At 47.0% G+C, this 17,914-nt stretch overlaps 1 protein-coding gene across 1 annotated transcript; it reads left to right on the forward strand.

The window, feature by feature from the left end:
- Positions 1–879: 879 nt before the first annotated feature.
- Positions 880–17,313, forward strand: LOC120043083 (histone-lysine N-methyltransferase NSD2-like). Its single transcript, XM_038987808.1, has 8 exons — positions 880–886; positions 1,000–1,179; positions 1,787–1,943; positions 2,542–2,744; positions 11,302–11,405; positions 11,524–11,793; positions 16,830–16,946; positions 17,248–17,313. The coding sequence occupies exons 1-8, from the start codon at positions 880–882 to the stop codon at positions 17,311–17,313; spliced, it is 1,104 nt and encodes a 367-aa protein (XP_038843736.1).
- The last annotated feature ends 601 nt before the right edge of the window (positions 17,314–17,914 follow it).

Here is a 17,914-nt window from a genome sequence, read left to right on the forward strand (position 1 = left end):
TTATTCAATCAAACCGTGTGCTTAAAGCGTCCGACAAGCTCAGTGCAAATAGTTGATTTTATTCAAACACAGGGTGGAAAAATTAACGTTTTAAAATGGATTGGTCTGGCGAAATGTTTTTGCTTTAGACACAACTCTCGGTCGACCAAGATTTATTTTGGGAGGGAGGGGGGACAGCCCTAGAGATCTGACTGTCCATGGTCTATGATGTCAGGTGTGTTCATATCATGGTGTGATGTAGGTAAGCTGATGTCAGGTGTGTTCATTTCATGGTGTGGTGTAGGTAAGCTGATGTCAGGTGTGTTCATATAATGGTGTGGTGTAGGTAAGCTGATGTCAGGTGTGTTCATTTCATGGTGTATTGTAGGTAAGCTGATGTCAGGTGTGTTCATTTCATGGTGTATTGTAGGTAAGCTGATGTCAGGTGTGTTCATTTCATGGTGTGTTGTAGGTAAGCTGATGTCAGGTGTGTTCATTTCATGGTGTGGTGTAGGTAAGCTGATGTCAGGTGTGTTCATATAATGGTGTGGTGTAGGTAAGCTGATGTCAGGTGTGTTCATTTCATGGTGTGGTGTAGGTAAGCTGATGTCAGGTGTGTTCATTTCATGGTGTATTGTAGGTAAGCTGATGTCAGGTGTGTTCATTTCATGGTGTGTTGTAGGTAAGCTGATGTCAGGTGTGTTCATTTCATGGTGTGGTGTAGGTAAGCTGATGTCAGGTGTGTTCATTTCATGGTGTGGTGTAGGTAAGCTGATGTCAGGTGTGTTCATTTCATGGTGTGGTGTAGGTAAGCTGATGTCAGGTGTGTTCATTTCATGGTGTGGTGTAGGTAAGCTGATGTCAGGTGTGTTCATTTCATGGTGTGGTGTAGGTAAGCTGATGTCAGGTGTGTTCATTTCATGGTGTGGTGTAGGTAAGCTGATGTCAGGTGTGTTCATTTCATGGTGTGTTGTAGGTAAGCTGATGTCAGGTGTGTTAATATCATGTGGTGTATTGTAGGTAAGCTGATGCGTTGCCTGCGCTGCCCGGTGGCGTACCATACAGGAGAGGTGTGTGTTGCGGCTGGCAGTGAGATGTTGACCCCCACCACCATCATCTGCACCAACCACTTCTCACCCAAGAAGGGCTACAGCCACCACTCGCATGTCAACGTCAGCTGGTGCTTCGTCTGCTCCAAAGGTACAGATACACAACTACACGAATACGCAACTATACACACAATATCAACGACACCACTAACTACACAGATACACAGCCACTAACTAGTCAACTTGTCCGTTGTTTGGTCAATAGGCTGTTGGTCGATTATTTTTTTGTCGTGCAGTAGCATATACAGTGCATTCGGACCCCTTGACTTTTCCACATTTTGTTACTTTTTGAAGCCTTATTATAAAATGAATTAAATTATTTTCCCCCCTCATTAAACTACAAACAATACCCCATAATGACAAAGCACAAAAAACAGATTCACATAAGTATTAAGACCCTTTGTTATGAGACTCGAAATTGAGTTCAGGTGCATCCTGTTTCCATTGATCCTCTTTGAGATGTTTCTACAACTTGATTGGAGTCCACCTGTGGTAAATTCAATTGATTGGACATGATTTGTAAAGGCACACACCTGTCTATATAAGGTCCCACAGTTGACAGTGCATATCAGAGCAAAAACCACCACTCACACGTCAGCAACACAATTGTGTTCTGAACAGTAATTAGTCTGTAGTCCAAGCAGGAGAGACGTGTTGCCTTGTGTTCTAAGTCTGTGTGTGTGTGTGTGTGTGTGTAGGTGGCCAGCTCCTGTGCTGTGAGTCGTGTCCAGCAGCGTTCCATCCAGACTGTCTGAACATCGCCATGCCGGACGGCAGCTGGTTCTGTAACGACTGCCGGGCCGGAAAGAAACCAAAATACAAAGACATCATCTGGGTCAAACTGGGCAACTACAGGTCAGTGCAGAGACCTGGCCAACTACGGGTCAGTGCAGAGACCTGGCCAACTACGGGTCAGTGCAGAGACCTGGCCAACTACGGGTCAGTGCAGAGACCTGGCCAACTACGGGTCAGTTAGAGACCTGGCCAACTACGGGTCAGTCAGAGACCTGGCCAACTACGGGTCAGTTAGAGACCTGGCCAACTACGGGTCAGTTAGAGACCTGGCCAACTACGGGTCAGTGCAGAGACCTGGCCAACTACGGGTCAGTGCAGAGACCTGGCCAACTACGGGTCAGTGCAGAGACCTGGCCAACTACTGGTCAGTCAGAGACCTGGCCAACTACGGGTCAGTTAGAGACCTGGCCAACTACGGGTCAGTTAGAGACCTGGCCAACTACGGGTCAGTGCAGAGACCTGGCCAACTACGGGTCAGTGCAGAGACCTGGCCAACTACGGGTCAGTGCAGAGACCTGGCCAACTACGGGTCAGTGCAGAGACCTGGCCAACTACGGGTCAGTCAGAGACCTGGCCAACTACGGGTCAGTCAGCAGTATGTTTGTGTAGAGCACTGCCTCTTCTGTCCCCTGGCCTAACTAACCCCAACCCTGTCCAGGTGGTGGCCTGCAGAGATCCATCACCCTCGGAACATCCCCACCAACATCCAGCACCTTCGCCACGAGATCGGAGAGTTTCCAGTCTTCTTCTTTGGTTCTAAGGACTACTTCTGGACGCATCAGGGCCGAGTTTTCCCCTACATGGAGGGAGACCGGGGCAGCAGGTTCCAGAAGAATGGGATAGGGAAGGTCTTCAAGAACGGTGAGCTGGAATATATAGCCCAACCCGATCTTGATAATATTGTATCCTCTAAGCCAGGGTTTTCCTAACTCTGTCCTGCCACTCCCCCACCTGTTGTGTCGTGCCTAGGAACAGCCCTTAGCCGTGGTATATTGGCCATATACCACACCTCTTTAGGCCTTATTGCTTTATTATAGTATCACTTGCAGTAACTATCAAAATGCATACATGGTCAAAAGTATGTGGACACGAATACATTTAAATTCAGTTTTTCACGATTCCTGACATTTAATCCAAGTACAAATTCCCTGTCTTAGGTCAGTTAGGATCACCACTTCATTTTAAGAATGTGGAATGTCAGAATAATAGTAGAGAGAATTATTTATTTCAGCTTTTATTTCTTTCATCACATTCCCAGTGGGTCAGAAGTTTACATACACTCAATTAGTATTTGGTAGCATTGCCTTTAAATTGTTTAACCTGGGTCAAATGTTTCGGCTCGCCTCCCACAAGCTTCCCACAACAAGTTGGGTGAATTTTGGCCCATTCCTCCTGACAGAGCTGGTGTAACTGAGTCAGGTTTGTAGGCCTCCTTGCTCGCACACACTTTTTCAGTTCGGCCCACAAATGTTCTATGGGATTGAGGTCAGGGCTTTGATGGCCGCTCCAATACCTTGACTTTGTTGTCCTTGAGCCATTTTGCCACAACTTTGGAAGTATGCTTGGGGTCATTGTCCATTTGGAAGACCCATTTGCGACCAAGCTTTAACTTCCTGACTGATGTCTTGAGATGTTGCTTCAATATATCCACATAATTGTCCTTCCTCATGATGCCATCTATTTTGTGAAGTTGTCGTGGTATTTTCCTGTATTACTCAATGAAGAGAGAGCAAACCACACACAAATCAGAGTTATATTATAAAGTCCATCTCTCAGATCAATTCAGTGTCTATAAATGAATTCTCTGAGAGTCCTTACAAAACAATTCATTCCATCTTTTATAGCCAAGATACACCCCTCTCAACTCACATGACGAATAACAGATCTTAGGAACATTACAAATAACCTTTTACTTGAAATAGGAGTATCCCATAGCTAGATAGCATTAGCTATAAATTATCGTTCAGTTTGGTCTCCTAAGACGAGGTTCCAATCTCGTGCTTGGTACCAAAACATTACCTCATCCAATGGCATATATCAATTGTCAATTCTAGATACTCCCATCTCAAATACACCCCCTCCTGGACAAGCTCAGAAAGGGGAGTGATTCTCTAGGTCATATACCATGAAAGATAAGTTCAACACATCAGAGGGGTAATACAATGGTTCCAGACACTGCCATTCTCCTCCCCTCTCTGGGCCCCAAGTTACTTTTCCCTAGAGAGAAAGGAAAATGCAACTGCCCACAGTATAGTCCAAAAAGAGACATTCTAACTGACAAGTATTCCATGTAAGCATAATATGAAGATAAATAAAACATCTTATTTATCTATGTTACCTAACTAATTCTGATTCAGCCACGACAAAGTGCACCAGTCCCTCCTGCAGCAAAGCTCTCAACATGATGCTGTCACCCGTGCTTTGCATTTGGGATGGTGTTCTTCGGCTTGCAAGCCTCCCCCTTTTTTCTCCAAACATAACGATGGTCATTATGGCCAAACAGTTCTATTTTTGTTTGGACATTTCTCCAAAAAGTACAATCTTTGTCCCCATGTACAGTTGCAAACCGTAGTCTGGCTTTTTTATGGTGGTTTTGGAGCAGTGGCTTCTTCCTTGCTGAGCGGCCTTTCAGGTTATGTCGATATAGGACTGGTTTTACTGGGGATATAGATACTTTTGTACCTGTTTCCTCCAGCATCTTCACAAGGTCCGTTGCTGCTGTTCTGGGATTGATTTGCACTTTTCACACCAAAGTACATTCATCTCTAGGAGACAGAACGCGTCTCCTTCCTGAGCGGTATGATGGCTGCGTGGTCCCATGGTGTTTATACTTGCGTACTATTGTTTGTACAGATGGACGTGGTACCTTCAGGCGTTTGGAAATTGCTCCCAAAGATGAACCAGACTTGTGGTCTACAATTTTTTTTTCTGAGGTCTTGGCTGATCTCTTTTGATTTTCCCATGATGCAAGGAGGCACTGAGTTTGAAGGTAGGCCTTGAAATACATCCCCAGGTACACCTCCAATTGACTCATGATGTCAGAAGCTTCTAAAGCCGTGACATAATTTTCTGGAATTTTCCAAGCTGTTTAAAGGCACCGTCGACTTAGTGGATGTAAACTTTGACCCACTGGATTTGTGATACAGTGAATTATAAGTGAAATAATCTGCCTGTAAACAATTGTTGGAAAAATTACTTGTCATACACAAAGTAGATGTCCTAACCAACTTGCCAAAATTATAGTTTGTTGACAAAAATTTTGTTGAGTGGTTGAAAAATTAGTTTTAATGACTCCAACCTAATGTATGTAAACTTCTGACTTCAACAGTGTATATATATATCACTTACTATATATGTAGTTGTATGCTATAAGTGATATCATATTTTCATACAGTTTGGTTAAAAGTTTGGACACGTACTCATGCCATGGTTTAGCTTTTTCTCTCACTGTTTTCTACATTGTAGATTAATAGTGAAGACAAGCTATGAAATAACACATATGGAATCATGTAGTAACCAAAAAAGTGTTAAACAAATCAACATGTATATTAGATTCTTCAAAGTAGCCACCCTTTGCCTTGACAGCTTTGCACACTCTTGGCATTCCCAACCAACTTCATGAGGTAGTCACCTGTAATGCATTTCAATTAACAGGTGTGCCTTGCTAAAAGTTACATTGTGGAATTTCTTTCCTTAATGCGTTTGAGCCAATCAGTTGTGTTGATTGTGACAAGGTAAGCGTGGTAAACAGAAGATAGCCCTATTTGGTAAAAGACCAAGTCCATGTTATTATTTATTATAAAAAAATAAATGCTTAATAAATTGAAACTTTAACTAGGAAAGTCAGTTAAGAACAAATTCTTATTTACAATGACGGCGTACACCGGCCAAACCAGGAAGACGCTGGGCCAATTGTGCGCCGCCATATGGGACTCCCGTACACGGCCGGCTGCTCACAATTGGCCCAGCGTCATCCAGGTTTTGGCCGGGGTAGGCCGTCAAAAAGAATCAGTCGCTGTAGTAGCTGACGTCTATAATGTTGAGTCATCCGCATACATACACACTGGCTTTACTCAAAGCCAGTGGCATGTCATTAGTAAAGATTGGAAAAAGTAGGTGGCCTAGACAGCTGCCCTGGGGAATTCCTGAATCTACCTGGATTATGTTGGAGAGGCTTCCATTAATGAACACCCTCTGTGTTCTGTTAGACAGGTAACTATTTATCCACATTATAGCAGGGGGTGTAAAGCCATAACACATTATAGCAGGGGGTGTAAAGCCACAACACATTATAGCAGGGGGTGTAAAGCCATAACACATTATAGCAGGGGGTGTAAAGCCATAACACATTATAGCAGGGGGTGTAAAGCCATAACACATACATTTTTCTAGCAGCAGACTATGATCTATAATGTGAAAAGCTGCACTAAAGTCTAACAAGACAGCCCCCACAATCTTTTTATCATCAATTTCGCTCAGCCAATTAGTAAAATCAATTTTTATTGTCCACATACACATGGTTAGCAGATGTTATTGGTCACATGGTTAGCAGATGTTATTGGTCACATGGTTAGCAGATGTTATTGGTCACATGGTTAGCAGATGTTATTGGTCACATGGTTAGCAGATGTTACTGGTCCCATGGTTAGCAGATGTTATTGGTCACATGGTTAGCAGATGTTACTGGTCCCATGGTTAGCAGATGTTATTGGTCACATGGTTAGCAGATGTTACTGGTCCCATGGTTAGCAGATGTTATTGGTCACATGGTTAGCAGATGTTACTGGTCACATGGTTAGCAGATGTTATTGGTCACATGGTTAGCAGATGTTATTGTGTAGTGAAATGCTTATGCTTCTAGATCTGACAGTGCAGCAGTATCTAACAGGTTTTGTTGTGGAATTGTTAGATATTACCTAATACACACAATCTAGTAATGGAATGGGATAAGAATATATATAAGTTTAAAATATATGGATGAGCAGTGACAGAGCGGCTAAGACGCAACAGATAGTGAAGGATACAGTATACATATATATACATATGAGATGAGTAATGCGAGATATGTAAACATTAAAGTGACTAGTGTTCCATTAAAGTGGCCAATGATATCAAGTCTGTAGGTAGGCAGCAGCCTCTCTGTGCTAGTGATGGCTATTTAACAATCGGATGGCCTTGAGATAGAAGCTGTTTTTCAGTCTCTCGGTCCCAGCTTTGATGCACCTGTACTGACCTCGCCTTCTGGATGGAAGCGGGGTGAACAGGCAGTGGCTCGGGTGGTTGTTGTCCTTGATGATCTTGTTGGCCTTCCTGTGACATCAGGTGGTGTAGGTTTCCTGGAGGGCAGGTAGTTTGCCCCCGGTGATGCGTTGTGCAGACCGCACCACACTCTGGACAGCTCTGCGGTTGTGGGAAGTGCATTTGCTGTACCAGGTGATGCTACAGGATGCTATCAATTGTACATCTGCAAAAGTTTTAGGTGACAAGCCACATTTCTTCAGCCTCCTGAGGTTGAAAAGGTGCTGTTGCGCCTTCACCACACTGTCTGTGTGAGTGGACCATTTCAGTTTGTCCGTGATGTGTACGCAGAGGAACTTACCTTTCCACCTTCTCCACTGCTGTCCAGTCGATGTGGATAGGGGGCTGCTCCCTCTGTTGTTTCCTGAAGTCCACGATCATCTTTTGTCTTGTTGACGTTGAGTGAGAGGATATTTTTTCCTGACACCACACTCCGAGGGCCCTCACCTCCCTCTAGGCTGTCTTGTCGTTTTTGGTAATCAAGCCTACCACTGTTGTGTCATCTGCAAACTTGATGATTGAGTTGGAGGCGTGCATGGCCACGCAGTCGTGGGTGAACAGGGAGTACAGGAGGGGGCTGAGCACGCACCCTTGTGGGGCCCCAGTGTTGACACCTGGGGGCGGCCCGTCAGGAAGTCCAGGACCCAGTTGCACAGGGCGGGGTCGAGACCCAGGGTCTCAAGCTTGATGAGTTTGGAGGGTACTATGGGTACAATGGCAAGTGGGTCTAGGGTGACAGGCAGGATGGAGGTGATATGATCCTTGACTCGTCTCTCAAAGCACTTCATGATGACAGTCTACGGGGCGGTAGTCGTTTAGTTCAGTTATCTTTGCCTTCTTGAGTACAGGAACAACGGCGGCCATCTTGAAGCATGTGGGTACAGTAGATTGGGATAGGGAGAGGTTTAATATGCCTGTAAGCACACCAGCCAGCTGGTCTGCGCATGCTCTGAGCGCATGCGCAATACATTGGCCAATCGGTTGTGAAGCCAGACTTACTGGCCAATCGGTTGTGAAGCCAGACTTACTGGCCATTCCTTTTGGATCATCTCTCTCAACCATAAAATGTTTTAATTCCTCAACGTTTTTAGTAATTTTCTTAAACGGGTGCAGTAACTGGAATAGTGTCTGGTTGCTCCACATTACACACCACAGACAAACAAATATTCTTTACGTCAACAACATAGGAATCACTACAAAACATATACACTATATTAGACCTTTGGAACTTTGGTTTTCATAGATATTGCCACTATATTGTGATCACTACATCCGATGGATTTGGATACTGGTTTAAAGCACATTTCTGTAGCATTAGTAAAGATTAGATGTTGATGATTTTATTCCTGTGCTGTTTGTAACTACCCTGGTAGGTTGACTGATAACCTGAACGCAGGCACTGGTAACAGTTTGAAGCTTTGTCTTTCAACTCCCCTGGTATAATGTACATTTTCTGAACCATAATGACAACTCAGTGTCACAAGGGTAGACATTAACTGAGCTGGGCTTGGGTCATTGATAAGTCATTCTCTCAACGTATAATGCTGTGAAAGGATCCAGGAACCCAAATGATTTGTCAACAAAAGTTACACCCATTAAACTGCAATCACGTAGCCAGTTGTGAAGAGAGAATCCTGCTAAAGTGTTCAATGCCACAATTCAGAGAGGGCACAGGGCCAGATGTGGTCAGAGAGGGCACAGGGCCAGATGTGGTCAGAGAGGGCACAGGGCCAGATGTGGTCAGAGAGGGCACAGGGCCAGATGTGGTCAGAGAGGGCACAGGGCCAGATGTGGTCAGAGAGGGCACAGGGCCAGATGTGGTCAGAGAGGGCACAGGGCCAGATGTGGTCAGAGAGGGCACAGGGCCAGATGTGGTCAGAGAGGGCACAGGGCCAGATGTGGTCAGAGAGGGCACAGGGCCAGATGTGGTCAGAGAGGGCACAGGGCCAGATGTGGTCAGAGAGGGCACAGGGCCAGATGTGGTCAGAGAGGGCACAGGGCCAGATGTGGTCAGAGAGGGCACAGGGCCAGATGTGGTCAGAGAGGGCACAGGGCCAGATGTGGTCAGAGAGGGCACAGGGCCAGATGTGGTCAGAGAGGGCACAGGGCCAGATGTGGTCAGAGAGGGCACAGGGCCAGATGTGGTCAGAGAGGGCACAGGGCCAGATGTGGTCAGAGAGGGCACAGGGCCAGATGTGGTCAGAGAGGGCACAGGGCCAGATGTGGTCAGAGAGGGCACAGGGCCAGATGTGGTCAGAGAGGGCACAGGGCCAGATGTGGTCAGAGAGGGCACAGGGCCAGAGAGGGCACAGGGCCAGAGAGGGCACAGGGCCAGATGTGGTCAGGAGAGGCCACAGGGCCAGAGAGGGCACAGGGCCAGAGAGGGCACAGGGCCAGAGAGGGCACAGGGCCAGAGAGGGCACAGGGCCAGATGTGGTCAGGAGAGGCCACAGGGCCAGAGAGGGCACAGGGCCAGAGAGGGCACAGGGCCAGAGAGGGCACAGGGCCAGATGTGGCCAGAGAGGGCACAGGGTCAGATGTGGTCAGAGAGGGCACAGGGCCAGATGTGGTCAGAGAGGGCACAGGGCCAGATGTGGCCAGAGAGGGCACAGGGCCAGAGAGGGCACAGGGCCAGAGAGGGCACAGGGCCAGAGAGGGCACAGGGCCAGAGAGGGCACAGGGCCAGAGAGGGCACAGGGCCAGATGTGGTCAGGAGAGGGCACAGGGCCAGATGTGGTCAGGAGAGGGCACAGGGCCACATGTGATGGGTATTTTATTAGTGTCTAGCAGAGAGCCAATCAGCTCACATTTCTTGCCATGGAGCACGAAAAACTTTTAATTTTGACCAAAAGTAAGTGTCAATATCTAAGGCACCTGCAAGTTCCCGGACATTTCTGGGGGGAATGGCCCTAGCCCTCACCCTCCGATCCACTAGGTCCCAGACGTGCTCAATGGGATTGAGGTCCTGGCTCTTCGCTGGCCATGGCAGAACACTGACATTCCTGTCTTGCAGGAAATCAGCCTTACTGCTCGTTCTGTGCGTGGTGGCATTGTCATGTTGGAGGGTCATGTCAGGATGAGCCTGCAGGAAGGGTACCACATGAGGGAGGAGGATGTCTTCCCTGTAACGCACAGCGTTGAGATTGCCTGCAATGACAACAAGCTCAGTCCGATGATGCTGTGACACACCGCCCCAAACCATGACGGACCCTCCACCTCCAAATCGATCCCGCTCCAGAGTACAGGCCTCGGTGTAACGCTCATTCCTTCGATGATAAACGCAAATTCGATCATCACCCCTTGTGAGACAAGACGGCGACTCGTCAGTAAAGAACACTTTTTGCCAGTCCTGTCTGGTCCAGCGACGGTGGGTTTGTGCCCATAGGCAACGTTGTTGCTGGTGATGTCTGGTGAGAACCTGCCTTACAACAGGCCTACAAGCCCTCAGTCCAGCCTCTCTCAGCCTATTGCGGACAGTCTGAGCACTGATGGAGGGATTGTGCGTTCCTGGTGTAAATGGGGCTGTTGTTGCCATCCTGTACCTATCCCGCAAGTGTGATGTACCGATCCTGTGCAGGTGTTGTTACATGTGGTCTGCCACTGTGAGGACGATCAGCTGTCCGTCCTGTCTCCCTGTAGCGCTGTCTTAGCCGTCTCACAGTACGGACGTTGCAATTTATTGCCCTGGCCACATTTGCCGTCCTCATGCCTCCTTGAAGCATGCCTAAGGCTCTTTCACGCAGATAAGGGACCCTGGGCATCTTTCTTTGGTGTTTTTCAGAGTCAGTAGTAGAAAGGCCTCCTAAGTTTTCATAACTGTGACCTTAATTGCCTACCGTCTGTAAGCTGTTAGTGTCTTAACAACCGTTCCACAGGTGCAGGTTCATTAATAGTTTATGGTTCATTGAACAAGCATGGGAAACAGTGTTACAACCCTTTACAATGAAGATCTGTGAAGTTATTTGGATTTTTACTAATTATCTTTGAAAGACAGTGTCCTGAAAAGGGCCGTTTCTTTTTTTTTGCTGAGTTTATATTAATATAATTTTGGTTATAATATAACTACATGTTATAGTGTAACTGTAAGAGGACAGAATATAACAATATAATCTCTCTCCAGCGCTGTTGGAGGCGGAGACTCGCTTCAAGGAGATCAAGATGGAACGGGAGACCAAGGAGGCGCAGGAGAACAACAGGAAACCACCTCCGTACAAATACATCAAGGTCTGAACGCTATAACCCTTTAACGGTACTCTTCTGTCGTGAAACTGTCTAACTCAGTCCAGTTTTGATATATCACATGTATGTAATAGTTGTTCTCCCCTGTGTGTGTGTTCTGCAGATCAACAAGCCGTGTGGCCGGGTGCAGGTCTATACAGCTGACGTGTCGGAGATCCCCAAGTGTAACTGTAAGCCCACGGACGAGAAGCCGTGTGGATATGAGTCAGAATGCCTGAACAGGATGTTGATGTACGAGTGCCACCCTCAGGTCTGTCCCAACGCAGAGCGATGTTGCAACCAGGACTTCACCAAGAGACACTACCCAGAGACTAAGATCATCAAGACTGCTGGCAAGGGCTGGGGTCTGGTGGCACTACGGGATATTAAGAAGGTATATTTATTATATATACAGTGCATTTGGAAAGTATTCAGACCCCTTGACTCTTTCTACATGTTACTTTACAGCCTTATTCTAAAATGGATTAAATCGTTTTTTTCCTCATCAATCTACACACGATACCACATGACAAAGCAAAACAGCATTTTTAGAATTTTTCAAATGTATTAAAAATAAATAATATTAAATGTATCAAGTATTCAGAGCCTTTACTCAGTGCTTTGTTGAAGCACCTTTGGCAGCGATTACAACCTCGGGTCTTCTTGGGTATGACGCTACAAGCTTGGCAGACCTGTATTTGGGGAGTTTCTCCCATTCTTCTCTGCAGATCCTCTCAAGCTCTGTCAGGTTGGATGGGGAGCGTCGCTGCACAGCTATTTTCAGGTCTCTCCAGAGATGTTCGATCGGGTTCAAGTCCGGGCTCTGGCTGGGCCACTCAAGGACATTCAGAGACTTGTCCCGAAGCCACTCCTACGTTGTCTTGGCTGTGTGCTTAGGGTCATTGTCCTGTTGGAAGGTGAACCTTCGCACCAATCTGAGGTCCTGAGTGCTCTGGAGCAGGTTTTCATCAAAGATTTCTGTACTTTGCTTGGTTCATCAGACCAGAAAATCTTGTTCCTCATGGTCTGAGAATCCTTTAAGTGCCTTTTGGCAAACTCCAAGCGGGCTGTCATGTGCCTTTTACTGAGGAGTTGCTTCCGTCTGGCCACTCTACCATAAAGGACTGATTGATGGAGTGCTGCAGAGATGGTTGTCCTTCTGGAAGGTTCTCCCATCTCCACAGAATAACTCTGGAGCTCTGTCAGAGTGACCATCGGGTTCTTTGCCACCTCCCTGACCAAGGCTCTTCTCCCCCGATTGCTCAGTTTGGGCAGGCAACCAGCTCTAGGAAGAGTCTTGGTGGTTCCAAACTTCTTCCCTTTAAGAATGATGGAGGCCACTGTGTCCTTGGGGACCTTCAATGATGCAGAAATGTTTTGGTCCCCTTCCCCAGATCTGTTCCTCGACACAATCCTTTCGTCTCGGAGCTCTAAGGACAATTCCTTTGACCTCATGACTTGGTTTTTGCTCTGACATGCACTGTCAACTGTGGGACCTTATATAGACAGGTTTATGCCTTTCCAAATCATGTCCAATCAATTGAATTTACCACAAGTGGACTCCAATCAAGTTGTAGAAACATCTCAAAGAGGATCAATGGAAACAGGAAGCACCTGAGCTCAATTTTTAGAGTCTCATAGCAAAATGTCTGAATACTTATGTAAATAACGTATTTCCGTTTGCAAAAATATAAACCTTTTCGCTTTGTCATTATTGGGTATTGTGTGACAATTTTGATGTATTTTTAATTTAATCCATTTTAGAATAAGGCTGTAACGTAACACTATACCTTAATATCGTTTCGTCTCGTGGCTATGACCATGTCACAGCCATGATAAACATGTCATGACACTTTTCTTAAATATATTATAGATATTTATATTATTATACAAAAGATGAGGAGAGGCTCAGTGGAGTTTATAAAAGATGACCAAATCAAATCTGTCACATGCGCCGAATACAACCGGTGTAGACCTTACTGAAATGCTTACTGACGAGCCCTTAACCAACCGGTGTAGACCTTACTGAAATGCTTACTGACGAGCCCTTAACCAACCGGTGTAGACCTAACTGAAATGCTTACTGACGAGCCCTTAACCAACCGGTGTAGACCTAACTGAAATGCTTACTGACGAGCCCTTAACCAACCGGTGTAGACCTTACTGTGAAATGCTTACTGACGAGCCCTTAACCAACCGGTGTAGACCTTACTGTGAAATGCTTACTGACGAGCCCTTAACCAACCGGTGTAGACCTTACTGTGAAATGCTTACTGACGAGCCCTTAACCAACCGGTGTAGACCTTACTGTGAAATGCTTACTGACGAGCCCTTAACCAACCGGTGTAGACCTTACTGTGAAATGCTTACTGACGAGCCCTTAACCAACCGGTGTAGACCTAACTGAAATGCTTACTGACGAGCCCTTAACCAACCGGTGTAGACCTTACTGTGAAATGCTTACTGACGAGCCCTTAACCAACCGGTGTAGACCTTACTGTGAAATGCTTACTGACGAGCCCTTAACCAACCGGTGTAGACCTTACTGTGAAATGCTTACTGACGAGCCCTTAACCAACCGGTGTAGACCTTACTGTGAAATGCTTACTGACGAGCCCTTAACCAACCGGTGTAGACCTTACTGTGAAATGCTTACTGACGAGCCCTTAACCAACCGGTGTAGACCTTACTGTGAAATGCTTACTGACGAGCCCTTAACCAACCGGTGTAGACCTTACTGTGAAATGCTTACTGACGAGCCCTTAACCAACCGGTGTAGACCTTACTGTGAAATGCTTACTGACGAGCCCTTAACCAACCGGTGTAGACCTTACTGTGAAATGCTTACTGACGAGCCCTTAACCAACCGGTGTAGACCTTACTGTGAAATGCTTACTGACGAGCCCTTAACCAACCGGTGTAGACCTTACTGTGAAATGCTTACTGACGAGCCCTTAACCAACCGGTGTAGACCTTACTGTGAAATGCTTACTGACGAGCCCTTAACCAACCGGTGTAGACCTTACTGTGAAATGCTTACTGACGAGCCCTTAACCAACCGGTGTAGACCTTACTGTGAAATGCTTACTGACGAGCCCTTAACCAACCGGTGTAGACCTTACTGTGAAATGCTTACTGACGAGCCCTTAACCAACCGGTGTAGACCTTACTGTGAAATGCTTACTGACGAGCCCTTAACCAACCGGTGTAGACCTTACTGTGAAATGCTTACTGACGAGCCCTTAACCAACCGGTGTAGACCTTACTGAAATGCTTACTGACGAGCCCTTAACCAACCGGTGTAGACCTTACTGAAATGCTTACTGACGAGCCCTTAACCAACCGGTGTAGACCTTACTGAAATGCTTACTGACGAGCCCTTAACCAACCGGTGTAGACCTTACTGAAATGCTTACTGACGAGCCCTTAACCAACCGGTGTAGACCTTACTGAAATGCTTACTGACGAGCCCTTAACCAACCGGTGTAGACCTTACTGTGAAATGCTTACTGACGAGCCCTTAACCAACCGGTGTAGACCTTACTGTGAAATGCTTACTGATGAGCCCTTAACCAACCGGTGTAGACCTTACTGTGAAATGCTTACTGACGAGCCCTTAACCAACCGGTGTAGACCTTACTGTGAAATGCTTACTGACGAGCCCTTAACCAACCGGTGTAGACCTTACTGAAATGCTTACTGACGAGCCCTTAACCAACCGGTGTAGACCTTACTGAAATGCTTACTGACGAGCCCTTAACCAACCGGTGTAGACCTTACTGAAATGCTTACTGACGAGCCCTTAACCAACCGGTGTAGACCTTACTGAAATGCTTACTGACGAGCCCTTAACCAACCGGTGTAGACCTTACTGAAATGCTTACTGACGAGCCCTTAACCAACCGGTGTAGACCTTACTGTGAAATGCTTACTGACGAGCCCTTAACCAACCGGTGTAGACCTTACTGTGAAATGCTTACTGATGAGCCCTTAACCAACCGGTGTAGACCTTACTGTGAAATGCTTACTGACGAGCCCTTAACCAACCGGTGTAGACCTTACTGAAATGCTTACTGACGAGCCCTTAACCAACCGGTGTAGACCTTACTGAAATGCTTACTGACGAGCCCTTAACCAACCGGTGTAGACCTTACTGAAATGCTTACTGACGAGCCCTTAACCAACCGGTGTAGACCTTACTGAAATGCTTACTGACGAGCCCTTAACCAACCGGTGTAGACCTTACTGAAATGCTTACTGACGAGCCCTTAACCAACCGGTGTAGACCTTACTGTGAAATGCTTACTGACGAGCCCTTAACCAACCGGTGTAGACCTTACTGTGAAATGCTTACTGACAAGCCAACAATGCAGTACAAGAAATAGTTAAGAAAATATTTACTAAAAACTAAAGTAATAAAATAACAATGGCTATATACAGGGGTTACTGGTACCGAGGAAATTCTTTGGCCTTCCTCTGACACCGCCTGGTATAGAGGTCCTGGATGTCAGGAAGCTTGGTACCAGTGGTGTACTGGGCCGTACACACTACCCTCTGTAGCGCCTTATGGTCGGATGCCGAGCAGTTGCCGTACCAGGCGGTGATGCAACCAGTCAGGATGCCCTCAGGTGCGGCTTTAGAACTTTTTAAGGATCTGGGGATCCATTCCAAATATTTTCAGTCTCCTGAAGGGGAAAAGGTGTTGTCTTGGTGTGTTTGGACCATGATAGTTCGTTGGTGGGCAACAAGGAACTTGACTGTCTCAACCCGCTCCATTACAGCCCAGTCGATGGGGATGGGCTGGGCTCTCCTTTTCCTGTAGTCCACGATCAGCTCCCTTTGTCACGTTGAGGGAGAGGTTGTTGTCCTGGCACCACACTGCCAGGTCTCTGACCTCCTCCCTATAGGCTGTCATTGTTGTCGGTGATCAGGCCTACCACTGTTGTCGTCAGCAAACTTAATGATGGTGTTGGAGTCATGCGTGGCCACTCAGTCGTGGGTGAACAACGAGTACAGGAGGGGACTGAGCACGCACCACTGAGGGGTCCCCATGTTAAGGGTCAGCGTGGCAGATGTGTTACCTATCCTTACCACCTGGGGGCGGCCCGTCAGGAAGTCCAGGATCCAGTTGCAGAGGGAGGTGTTTAGTCCCAGGGTCCTTAGCTTAGTGATGAGCTTTGTGGGCACTATGGTGTTGAACGCTGAGCTGTAGTTAATGAACAGCATTCTCATATAGGTGTTCCTTTTGTCCAGGTGGGAAAGGGCAGTGTGGAGTGGAATGGAGATTGCGTCATCTGTGGATCTGTTGGGGCGGTATGCGAATTGGAGTGGGTCTAGGGTTTCTGGGGTGATGGTGTTGATGTGATCCATGACCAGCCTTTCAAAGCACTAGATGGCGATCAGTAATCTGATTGGTGAATGCCTCCGCAGGGTGAGTTTGTGAATGAGTACATCGGAGAGCTGATCGATGAAGAGGAATGTCGCTCCAGGATCAAGTACTACCAGGAGAACGACATCACTCACTTCTACATGCTCACCATCGACAAGGTAAACTATGACATCATCACTATCCTCCCTGGTGTAGTACGCTATCCTCCCTGGTGTAGTACACTATCCTCCCTGGTGTAGTACACTATCCTCCCTGGTGTAATACGCTATCCTCCCTGGTGTAGTACACTATCCTCCCTGGTGTAGTACACTATCCTCCCTGGTGTAATACACTATCCTCCCTGGTGTAGTACGCTATCCTCCCTGGTGTAGTACGCTATCCTCCCTGGTGTAGTACACTATCCTCCCTGGTGTAGTACGCTATCCTCCCTGGTGTAATACGCTATCCTCCCTGGTGTAGTACGCTATCCTCCCTGGTGTAGTACGCTATCCTCCCTGGTGTAGTACGCTATCCTCCCTGGTGTAGTACGCTATCCTCCCTGGTGTAGTACGCTATCCTCCCTGGTGTAGTACGCTATCCTCCCTGGTGTAGTACGCTATCCTCCCTGGTGTAATACACTATCCTCCCTGGTGTAATACACTATCCTCCCTGGTGTAGTACGCTATCCTCCCTGGTGTAATACGCTATCCTCCCTGGTGTAGTACACTATCCTCCCTGGTGTAATACGCTATCCTCCCTGGTGTAGTACGCTATCCTCCCTGGTGTAGTACGCTATCCTCCCTGGTGTAGTACGCTATCCTCCCTGGTGTAGTACGCTATCCTCCCTGGTGTAATACGCTACCCTCCCTGGTGGGTAGTACGCTATCCTCCCTGGTGTAGTACGCTATCCTCCCTGGTGTAGTACGCTATCCTCCCTGGTGTAGTACGCTATCCTCCCTGGTGTAGTACGCTATCCTCCCTGGTGTAATACGCTACCCTCCCTGGTGGGTAGTACGCTATCCTCCCTGGTGTAGTACACTATCCTCCCTGGTATAGTACACTATCCTCCCTGGTGTAGTACACTATCCTCCCTGGTGTAATACACTATCCTCCCTGGTGTAATACGCTATCCTCCCTGGTGTAATAC

This window comes from Salvelinus namaycush, unplaced genomic scaffold, assembly GCF_016432855.1.
Source record: "Salvelinus namaycush isolate Seneca unplaced genomic scaffold, SaNama_1.0 Scaffold86, whole genome shotgun sequence".
In the NCBI taxonomy this organism is placed as follows: Eukaryota; Metazoa; Chordata; class Actinopteri; order Salmoniformes; family Salmonidae; genus Salvelinus; species Salvelinus namaycush.

Coding starts and splice junctions, on each gene's coding strand:
- LOC120043083 (XM_038987808.1), top strand. Junction 1,180..1,786: donor GTGCTTCGTCTGCTCCAAAG/GTACAGATACAC, acceptor GTGTGTGTGTAG/GTGGCCAGCTCCTGTGCTGT. Junction 16,947..17,247: donor ACATGCTCACCATCGACAAG/GTAAACTATGAC, acceptor TCCCTGGTGTAG/TACGCTATCCTCCCTGGTGT.